The sequence below is a fragment of the Oncorhynchus kisutch genome, linkage group LG12 (genome assembly GCF_002021735.2).
Source record: "Oncorhynchus kisutch isolate 150728-3 linkage group LG12, Okis_V2, whole genome shotgun sequence".
Lineage (NCBI taxonomy): Eukaryota > Metazoa > Chordata > Actinopteri > Salmoniformes > Salmonidae > Oncorhynchus > Oncorhynchus kisutch.
In genome coordinates this window covers 46889417-46901233 of record NC_034185.2, presented here as the reverse complement: position 1 = coordinate 46901233, position 11817 = coordinate 46889417, and the positions used below count along the sequence as shown (strand labels likewise).

The 11817-nt window shown below is 43.8% G+C and overlaps 1 protein-coding gene across 1 annotated transcript; it reads left to right on the top strand.

Moving 5' to 3' along the window:
* Window positions 1–6487: 6487 nt before the first annotated feature.
* LOC109900415 (trace amine-associated receptor 3) lies at window positions 6488–9364 on the top strand. Its single transcript, XM_031836669.1, has one exon. It carries the CDS (start codon window positions 7393–7395, stop codon window positions 8593–8595), a length of 1203 nt encoding a protein of 400 aa, XP_031692529.1. The 5' UTR covers window positions 6488–7392; the 3' UTR covers window positions 8596–9364.
* The last annotated feature ends 2453 nt before the right edge of the window (window positions 9365–11817 follow it).

The window sequence follows — 11817 nt, the reverse complement described above, 5'->3', positions numbered from 1 at the left end:
CCACTTGTCCGTCTATGGTGAGTAGTTCGATGTAAGTCTCTGGTTGTCCACCAGAGGTCACAATATTCTCAGTTGTAGTAGTTCATTATCCCTAGATCCTTCAAAGGTACACACGCGGTAAACAGCTGCAGACTGAAGGTTCCGATGTAGTCTTTATCTTCTTCACTCGAGAGTTTGAGTCTTACCATTTTCTGGTCTGGTAGTTTTAAACGCATTTCAACGTATTCAGCTCACACTGCACATATACTGGTCTTGATGTTTTAAACAATTTTAACGTGTAGCCACCACTCCACACTTTCTGGTCTCGTAGTTTTAAACCATTTCAACGTGTAGCCACCACTCCATGCTTTCTGTTCTAATGAAAATTTTGTTAGCAGTCATTTTATGCACTCACCTTGAAAGACGGTTCCATCACGTTGTCACAATGCCTCACGTGGGCATGGTCACTGACTGGGCAAAGGCTTACATGAAAAACAATTATGCTCTAGAAGGCTAAAATCACATTTAATGTTCACACAAATTTAATATTTAATCACAAGTTTTACAACATTTAGATGTAAATCAGATATCTGGGACGTATACAGTTGTAGAGTTACAGTTATTTAGTTATACCGTCGTAATGATATCACAAAACAAGGATTTATTTTTTGGAATGGTTGATGGGGATACAGATGTTTGGATTTGAAAACTAATGCCCCCATGTCCAATCTTTTGAGGTTTGAGATTTTGGCAATAGTCTCTCTCTACATACAAAGGATTTTTGACTTATTCATACTGCAGTGCAAGAGAGAGAAAGCCGGTCGTTGAAGTCAAAGAACCGGCCCCACTCCCCCTCTTCCTCTCTGGTGGGAGAGTGAGAGGGAGGGGGCTATCTTTGATCCTCACCCAGGAGCGAGAGTCATGACATAGTGAATCTGTTATTCAATGTGTTTCTATTGGCGAATAACAGTAATGCCAAATTACATTTTTCATCCATTTTTTTTTTATATATATATTTTTGATACCTTAATTCAAATTCAAATATCTAAATGATCCTTGGTATGACCGTCTAAAAACAATCCCATGTGTTAGTCTGGGTCACAGTGCCCTGGCCCTGCCCAGAGTAACAGAGACAATTAGACCTGGATTCAAATCGTACTTGTTTTCTTTCATGAGAGTTTGATTGAAAGTCCCTTCCCATCCTGCACTCTAGGCAGTTTCAATCAAATATTCAAAGTGTTTGGAAGAAAACAGATACTATTTGATCGCAGGTCTGGAGCGAGCCATCCGACTCCACTGTAAGCCATCAATCTCTTGTGGCAGACAACTGATAGCCCTTTAACATTAGAGGTACTTTTGGGGCAGTTTTTTGGGGATAAGGGTTGAGAGGATTTTGTAATTGGCTGTGAGTGTTTTTTCTGGGACTCACAGAAACAATTAGGTGCCATTGTTGTGAGAAAGGACCCATCTTGAGGGACACAAATAAACAATAGAGCATATAAGTCTTTTAGCCAAAGCAAGATAAGGTTACTTGAGCATGGTTTACTCCACCGACTCGCCTCTGTTACATCAGTTGCACATTGACAACATTAAAAATTCTGCCCCACCATAACCCTCATGCTGCCTCTTCCTATAATAGTATGCGTGATCATGTTCTCGATTAAACAGCCAGGCCAATTAAACCCCCTTGAGTGAGCATAACAAATCGCCCAAGAATCCAACCACGTCCTTCCTTTTCAAAAGCAACAGATGTGCCCGCCGACCGTCGCTCCTCTCTTCCTCACCTTTCCTCTCCGCTGCGGAGGGAAACACTCACATTACACATATGAATGACTGGTCTGAAAAAACACTAGTTGGGCAAGCGAACAAGGCCTTTTTATCCCTGCTTAATTAAAAAACTCCCAGCATGGTTAATTAATTCAAATGCATCCGCCATGCTACACTTGAGACAGAAAGTGGTCCCCATCCCTGGCTGAGCTAGAGAACCCAGGTATGTAGAATAGGGGTGGGGAAATTGGCTCCACTTTAATGCATTACTGGGGAGATGAAAGAAGAGCGTGAGAGCCAGGGTGCGTACCAAAGGCACCCTATTCCCTAAATAGTGCACTGCTTTTGACCCGGGCCGTAGTCAAAGGTAGTGCACTATATAGATATTAGGGTGCTATTTGGAACACAGCCCTTGTCTAGTGGTTGGAGGACAGTAGGGATGGTAGGTACCTATCAGATGCTCAGGTAGTCACCCACTATGCACTTATGCTCATGTAACAGGGTGGTTTGGAACCACACTCAAGTGAAGAGTAACCTTGCCTGAGACCTGAAGACTTGCATTGGCTCCCAGAGTTAATGCCTTGGCTTTATCTCTGCGGCTAATATAGTCTTGTGGGTAGTAGTCTTGCACAGTATGTGAGTCGTTCCTATCCTCTGGTAGAATCAAGCTGATAGAGTCATGGATGTAGCAAAGGTGTCTTTAACAGAGGGATGAAAGTGAGAGACAAGTGTCAGTATTAGCATCACAATGCCCAACCCTGCCTTTCCCCTAGACCACCTCCCTTTTTGTTACCCATCCACCCTTTTGTGTATGATGACAGGGGACTGTCTTAGTTTACCTTGATTAGTGCCTTTCATTAGAGCGATACACACCTCCGCATCTCCTCATCCCTTCATCATGATGAGAGATGAGAGATAAGAAAGGAACCAGACTCGTTGTCCTGTGATGTGAAATGAGGACGGACGACCAACCGTCTCAATCACAGGTGAGTACTATCGTTCCTTAATGTGCTTTCACGCTTTTCCTGTTTTCTAAAAAAGGTGTTTGTGCCAGGCATTCTTTTGTAGATAAAAAAAACCATTTCAAATCAAGAGATGGATGAATTGGAATTCATCTCTCTATTGACTACAGATGGTATCTTGAATAATTTGACTCAATTATAAGTGCGGATGAAAATTAGCCGGCTGGTTAAATCCGGCAAATTCAAATAAATGTGGATGAATGTGCAAAGTTACAGTTTACAGCTTTATTATACGTTTGATAACAATATCACATCGGTTAAACCATGTCACATTGGTTAGACATGTTGTGTTATGTGTGCTTTGCCATGGTCTTGCTTAGGTTCACTGTCTTTTTCTCACTGTGGCATAACATGCCGTTTTTGATACTATTTGATATTATTTTCTATATTGTCATTTTAGTCTAGTCCCAGTTTATATCCGTGTCAGTTTCCACATTTCCACAATTAAATACACAATCCACAGCCATACATGTGAATTGACCCCTGGTGAACATCTAGCATTTTTAATCTGGGATAAATCTGTCAGCACTGAATGTAATAAAACTCATATAACCGGCCAGGAGTCAAATTAGGATTCATTTGAATGAATAATTTGCAATTATTACTAAACTCACATGCTACCCTTCTGACAAAGATATCAAGTGATACTCTCAAAATTATAAATTATGGATTTACAGTAATGATAAATATACTGCTAGACAATTTGGAACAACCCCTCACTTCCAATAGAAAGTGAAGTGAAACTGCTTACTTTAGATAATGCCATAGGAGGGCTCGTCCAAAAATAACATGATTCAAAAGTGCAATAGGCTAACTCCACTCCAAGGTCTTTTTCACAAGGCACAAAACAGAAGAAACTCGGCTGAAATGGGAAGATACGTCTTCCGTTGCACAATCTTTTGAAATAGTGCACCCTAATGAACAATCCCAACATACAATCCCTCTGCTTTTGAATGTGTGGATAGATTAAAAGGGATGAGAAGGAAACGATTAGTGTCAGTCATTAGTAATGATTAGATAAGAGGTAGAAGCTAAACAAATAGAGGACATCCAAAATCGATTAGAGTGGGGAGCTATGTGCTGTCCACTCCAATGGATTTTAATGAGCTTCATGCTATTATGGGTTTTATATAGACTAACTGTGTTGCACTCCTCTGGTCATGGAAAGTAAATGTTTAAAGTTGGTGGTTGTTAGCAACGTCGCATCAAATCCTCTCTGCAGTGATTCTCAAATGATGCAGATACAGTGCCTTGCGAAAGTATTCGGCCCCCTTGAACTTTGCGACCTTTTGCCACATTTCAGGCTTCAAACATAAAGATATAAAACTGTATTTTTTTGTGAAGAATCAACAACAAGTGGGACACAATCATGAAGTGGAACGACATTTATTGGATATTTCAAACTTTTTTAACAAATCAAAAACTGAAAAATTGGGCGTGCAAAATTATTCAGCCCCTTTACTTTCAGTGCAGCAAACTCTCTCCAGAAGTTCAGTGAGGATCTCAGGATCTTATCCTGTAACCACACAAAATGAACGAGTCAAAAATAGATGTTCATCCATATTACATCGAACGTATGAGATCCTGTTGAGGAAGACAGGCTCTCTCTCTCTCTCTCTTTCTCTCTCTCTCTCTCTCTCTCTCACACACACGTTCTTCCAACCTCACAGAAAGACACACACAAACACCCACACACATTCCCTGCTCCTGTGTTCTGATGTGTTCTGCCCTCCTCTCTTGACCACTCAGTAGTGGGCGCCGTGTTCTGTCTGTCTGTGTCTGTTCACACGCCCCCTTCTTAGAAGACCAGAAGCAACAAGCAACCCTATGTGCACTGGGTAGAGTTATTATTTTAGCTTGTACTCATACTGTGTGTTGAAGGTGTTTGTGTGTGGGTTGGTGTGTGTGTGTGTGTGCGCACTGTGTGGAGTCTGTCTGTCTGTGAAGTTGGGAGGACATAACATTTTTCTGTAATCACATCGACCGAGATCCATCGTGGCCCTTGATCCATTGAACCAATGTCCAAAACTCCCAAAAACCCATCATGCACTGGAAAGAGCCAACACATCGAGTTTAGTGGAGATTAAACTCTCTGTAAATGTGGAGTCTGGGACAATCCAAATCGAACTGCTTGTCCCATTAATTGTCCCACAGACATTGTCTGTCTGCATAGTAAATGGCACCCTATACTCTTTATAGTGGTGAGGGGCCCTAGTTAAATGTGTGCACTATATAGGGAATATGTTGACATTTGAGACGAGACATTCTGTGTCAGGCCGAGAACTTTGATTAGATTCTGTTTCATTGCAGAGCCGATATAAGTAGGTTATGTGGAGTTGCTTGTTTTTATGGATAAATAAGGAAAGGTGAGAACTATCTTATAGAATCAGGTCAACTGTCATAAGATGAGAGGAATGGTGTTCCTTCCTGCTATTTGCTCTCTCGTAAAAGCGTGAATTCTGCCCATGAGAATGATGACAACGATGACGACTAAGATGACCAGAATATGAATGACAGTGTTGATGATAATGATGGTAGTAGTGGCAAGAATATTCACAAGTATCGTGACCGTGATAAAGATGATGAGGATGACGAAGGCCTTTTGTTTTGACATGTCAGTGTGACTGACAGGAGCAGGGGATATTGCTTCACTCGGCCCCCTTCCCTTTCCCCTCATTACAGCACTTACAGTCCCTTTGGTGTTAATTAAAAAGCTATTCTTACTGAACCAGAACCGTTTCTCTATGCTTCCTCTGCTTTAGTCTCCCAAACAATGAACACCTCCAGCTGCTGCTTTCCTACCGCAGTCACTCGATGAGTTGCGTACCAAACGCCCATCTGAGTAATATTACGTTCACTGTGCATGATAATGCCTAGCAGATTAGACATTATCACTGCAACAGCAAAGCAGTGCTCACCCTGCTTTCAATCAGCCCCTTTCAGGAGTATAGTGGACACATTAGAACAGTTTGTGGACAGATGCTATTCTAATATGGACACCATACTTTGACCACTAACAAGCTACTCTACCAACCTGCCAGATAGGAAATCTCCAGAACACCCTGCAAGCATCAGTTATGTTCAGGAGAGAAAGGAGTATACTGCTTTGTGCCATGGTTAAATGGGTCACCCAAAGGGTTCAGTTGAAAGGTGTAAAATGTTATGCCTGTCTATCTGTCACAGTGTGTGATTATGTTTCCTGCTGGACAGTTCCATTCCAACAGAACTGATGACAGCTGTATCTACAGGGGAATATTCTTGCAGGTTCCACTGGGGAAAAGGGAGCCCAGGGAAGGTCAAACAAAGTGCTCCCATTTGCATTTGTGCTTGACAGTTTTCCAAAATGGCCGCCTCTGAGTCTCACATAGGCATCATCCCAGCAAACATGACCCCATTGGCCCCATGTGGGTAGATGAGCAAGGTGAGCACGGGCTAGCACACACCAAGCCCACACCAGCCCAGCTCGAGCTAGCCCCCTGCAATCCAACACCAGCCCAACGGGCTAGCCCACACCAGCCCAATAGGGCTAGCCCACACCAGCCCAACAGTGCTAGCCCACACCAGCCCAACAGGGGCTAGCCCACACCAGCCCAACAGGGGCTAGCCCACACCAGCCCAACAGGGGCTAGCCCACACCAGCCCAACAGGGGCTAGCCCACACCAAGCCCAGCTAAAGGCGGGGACTCTTTAGAATATTTGGGGGGGTGGTTTGAACACAGTTCTTTTTGAGAGTGTCGTTCCAGTTTAAGTGTTCTGTTGTGTGACAGATAAATTTGTACAATTCTTGTACACTGCCCATGATGAAGTCATCTTACTTTAAAAAAACTTAAGTGCATATGGTTAGAGTGGAGGACTAGCAACCGAGAGGTTGCAAGTTCAAATCCCTGAGCTGACAAGGTACAAATCTGTCGTTCTGTCCTGAACAGGCAGTTAACCCACTGTTCCTAGGCCGTCAATAAGGTAGGTAGACTCAGCAAAATGACTTTGCCACAAGCAGCACTGCAGATATTGAGATGAGTGAGATTCAAGACTTCGCTCTCTGTGCGTGTATCTGTCCATGTGCATGGGCTTGCTTCATGCTGTTCATACCGTGGTAGCCATGGCACCAAAACAGAAGAGAAGTTGTGCCTCGCGCTTTGACACTCTTAGTTGTTGCGGAAAATGACCCACTGAATTGATGCATTTAATTAAGTTGTATAAAAAAAAGAATGAATAATTCCTATTAAATAGCAAAGGCGCATTACATCATCCAAGTGTGAGCATGTTTACTGGGATGTGTCTCGCTGTTTGATTGTTTCTAATAAGATTTGCCAACATCATTCTTTTGTCATTTCATTTGTGCTGGGGAGGCTTGTAGATAAATGAGAGAGAGAGAGAGAGAGAGAGAGAGAGAGAGAGAGAGTGTGTGTCAGTCTGGTTTTCCTCAGATAGATCACCAGGGAGATTGCCGTCCAGATAGGAACCCGAACCCGGCACCAGAACTATTAGCTTCTTCTGCCAGGCTAAAAACACACAATTTAAGGTTTAACTATCGATGAAGTGCCTCGGAGAGGGATGGATTAAGCAGAACCAACATAATTCTGGGTGGTTTGTTTGTGTTGATAAGATTGTTTGAGCATACGGAATGCTCACAGGGGCAGTATTTTCTGTTTTGTCTGACCATACTGCTAAATCATGCCAAAACGTTCACATCATGGATGTTGTGTGTATTTTGACAGAACAAGACCAAGCCATGGATAATACCAGTTTGGGATGGCCCGAGGATCTGGATGGTGATGCCAACCTTTCTTCTCTCCATGGCAACCTGAAGAACTTCTGCGCTACGTCGTCGAGGCACCAGGCATCCCGGGTAATCCTGTATGCCTTCTTTACGGCAGGCATCTTGTGCACGGTGGTGGGCAACTTCCTGGTGGTCTTGGCCATCGCTTACTACAAGCAGCTGCAGTCGCCCACCAACTCGTTCGTCATGTCCTTGGCGGTGGCCGACTGCCTGGTGGGGTTGGTGGTCATGCCCTACAGCATGGTGCGTACCGTGGAGGGCTGCTGGCTCTTCGGCGCCCTCTTCTGCCGGGTCCACTCCAGCCTGGATGTCATGCTGTGCACCGCATCCATCTTCCACCTCAGCTGCATTGCCTTCGACCGCTACTATGCCGTGTGTAACCCCTTGGTCTACCACCTGAAAATGTCCCAGGGCCGGGTAGCCTTCCTGATCATGGTCTGTTGGGCCGTCCCGTTACTCATCTCCTTCGGTCCCATCATGCTGGGCCTCCACAAGGCCGGGGTGAACATGGTGCCCATGCCGCCCGAGGACGCCTGCGTCTTCCTGGTCAACCGCGTCTACGCCGTCATGGCCTCCCTGGTGGCCTTCTACCTGCCCATGGGTGTCATGCTGGCGGCCTACTGGAAGATCTACAAGGCGGCCAAGCGGCAGGCCATGCAGATCAGCGCCATGGAGAGCCAGTTTTCAGCCGGGGTGGGCAAGGACTCCAGCAAGAAGCAGAGGCACCGCAACGCCATGAGGAGGGAGAGGAAGGCAGCTAAGACCCTGGGGATCATCATGGGGGTCTTTCTACTCTTCTGGCTTCCCTTCTTCACTGTCAACATCGTGGATCCCTTCATCGACTACAGCACAGCGGTGGAGGTGTGGGAGTTTTTCCTGTGGCTGGGGTACGTTAACTCGTCGCTTAACCCGTTCTTGTATGGGTTCTTCAATAGATCCTTCCGTAGGGCGTTTATGATGATTATGGGATGTCGGATATGTCTGTCGAGCTCCTCACCGGGTATGGACTTATCAAAAGAGAGCGACGAACGCAAGGTCAACCAATAGGAGACTAGAATTGTAACACTCCACACCTGGACGTGGCATCGACCTATCACACGCCAAGAAAGAGGGCAATGGGACACACAGACAACCAATAGGAGATTGGAGACTTTTAAAATGCTTCAATACCGGCTAATTGTGTATAGGTAGAAGACAATTTAAGGGATGAAGTTGTTATTGTTATATTAGAGAGAATTAAGCCCCTGACTGATGAAGGAATAGACATTTAAAACAATCTGAGCATTTCTGAGGGACAAAACTGAAATAAACACAAGATTGAACTGCAAAACACTCAAATGACAGGGTGCAAATAAACATTGTATTTTGGTAGCAGTTTAAGAAAGAAAGAAGTGAATTACTCTTCAGCAAATGTTGTTCTAGTTTGTAAATAAATACAATGTCTGGCTCTTCTTTTGTATTTCTGAAAACCTCAGCAATCCAAAATATATTGTCATGTCTGCTTGTCTGAATTGGTTACTCGATTAAGTGTTTGGGTTTTCTATGATGATTGACGTCATTGTAATATATTATGATGTACATAACCAAGGTTATTGTAGTTTTTGATATTTTTCTTGTATTTCTATTCGTTTTTTGATTTTGATTTTGAATTCAGTTTAGTTTCAGTTAGCTGAGGTGATTTGGTCAAGTGTGAAATACTCTATCTAGAAACAATTGATCCTTGACTGAATGCTCAACTTGATTATCATCCAAAAATAACTTTACAAATTAAAAAGATACCCTAACAGTTTTACCACAGATTTCCACAGTAGTTTCTTTTGTGTAACACAGCTTTGGGCCGACCAGTTTTTTTTGGTTCCCTCCCAAGTTTCCATTAGCTCAAAAAACCTCAGTGGGAATCTGTGTTAAAATGTATTTGTAAAATACTTTTGGGCTGATATGAAAGTATAATTTCTGAAGTTTCCATATTGAACGCAGTGATTATCAACTTGTAGGCACAGCGTCTGTACTGTTGTACATGTAGGCCCCTCTGTGTTCAATTGTTCAAATTAAAACCCTATGGCTGTATATCCCTGGGTTCTTGAGAGCTAAGGTTAGGTGAAGTTTAAATTTAGAAAGTCAATATTAATGTAACCTTGTCCCCAGGCTATTGCTCAAAGCGCATATAAGCCTGGTACAATAACGATTCAAAGTTACCCTTAGTGGGGCTGACCATAGAATTCTATGGGATTGACCTTGAGTAAAGTATTTGTCATCATCAAATCACACAACTGTGAGGCATGGCTTTGTGCTTGTGCTAGTGTACCGGGGAGGGCTAGGGGGAAAGTGTTGTGGGAGATGATTGGTTGCTAACGAAGGCCAAATTTGACATGTTGGTTCACCAGTCTCTTAGCACATTTGGGATTTATCTTAATTAATGTGACTTGGATTTGAAAGGAATAGCGCCGAGACTGGTGCAAAAGAATATGGTGATTTTCATATAAGAATAATTCAAGTTAGCCACCTAGGTGTTTTTTGATCTTTTAGTAGGTGATCGCTAGTGAAAGTGATGCACAAGCTAGGCCTTTTTGAAACATCGCCATCTCCTGGCCACATTAACTCGTCAGATTCAGTTGATTGAAAATGATCAAAAAAGCTTGAAAACCCCATTAGAGTTTTGGCCAAATTTGAACTAAAACTAAACATAATTCATGCTGGGTTTGATTTTATTTTAAATCAAATGGGCTTGACAATCTGGACCCTCTCTTTCTAAAATTATCCGCATCCATTGTTGCAAACCCTATTACCAGTCTGTTCAACCTCTCTTTTGTATCGTCCGACATCCCTTAAGATTGGAAATCTGCCGCGGTCATCCCCCTCTTCAAAGGGGGTGACACTCGAGACGCAAACTGTTACAGACCTATATCCATCCTGCCCTGCCTTTCTAAAGTCTTCGAAAGCCAAGTTAATAAACAGATCACTGATAATTTCGAATCCCACCTCTGCTGTGCAATCCGGTTTCTGAGCTGGTCACGGGTGCACCTCAGCCACGCTCAAGGTATTAAACGATAGCATAACCGCCATCGATAAAAGACAGTACTGTGCAGCCATCTTCATCGACCTGGCCAAGGCTTTCGACTCTGTCAATCACCGTATTCTTATCGGCAGACTCAACAGCCTTGGTTTCTCAAATTACTGCTTCGCCTGGTTCACCAACTACTTCTCAAATAGAGTTCAGTGTGTCAATACGGAGGGCCTGTTGTACCCCGTAGGACCTCTGGCAGTCTCTATGGGGTACCACAGGGTTCAATCCTCGGGCCAACCCTTTTCTCTGAAAATACAAACAATGCCGCTCTTGCTGCGGGTGATTCACTGATCCACCTCTACGCAGACGGCGACATTCGGTATACATCTGGCCCTTCTTTGGACACTGTGTTAACAAACCTCCAACGAGCTTCAATGCCATACAACACTCCTTCCGTGGCCTCCAACTGCTCTTAAACGCTAGTAAAACTAAATGCATGCTTTTCAACCTACCCGCACCCGTCCGCCCTTCTAGCATCACTATTCTGGATGGTTCTGAGTTAGAATATGTGGAGAACTACAAATACCTAGGTGTCTGGCTAGACTGTAAACTCTCCTTCCAGACTCATATTTAACATCTCCAATCCAAAATGAAATCTAGAATCGGCTTCCTATTCCACAAAAAATCCTCCTTCACTCATGTCGCCAAACATATCCTCGTAAAACTGACTATCCTACCGATCCTCGACTTTGGCGATGTAATTTACAAAATAGCTTCCAACACACAACTGGATGTAGTCTATCACAGTGCCATCCATTTTGTCACCATTGCCCCATATACCACCCACCACTGCGACCTGTATGCTCTCGTCGGCTGGCCCTCGCTACATATTCGTCGCCAGACCCACTGGCTCCTGGTCATCTTTCAGTCTTTGCTAGGTAAAGCTCTGCCTTATCTTAGCTCACTGGTCACCATAACAACACCCACCCGTAGCACGCGCTCCAGCAGGTATATCTCACTGGTCATCCCCAAAGCCAATACCCACTTTGGCCACCTTTCCTTTCAGTTCTCTGCTGCCAATGACTGGAACTAATTGCAAAAATGGCTTAAGTTGACTTATATCTCCCTCACTAACTTTAAATATCAGCTCTCTGAGCAGCTAACCGATCGCTGCAGCTGTACACAGCCCATCTGTAAATAGCCCATCCAATCTACCTCATCCCCATATTGTTTTTATTAACTCTTTTGCACACCAGTATTTCTAC

Bases quoted from the DNA above. Each gene is read 5' to 3' on its own strand.
- LOC109900415 (XM_031836669.1), top strand. From the start codon at position 7,393: ATGCTCACAGGGGCAGTATTTTCTGTTTTGTCTGACCATACTGCTAAA.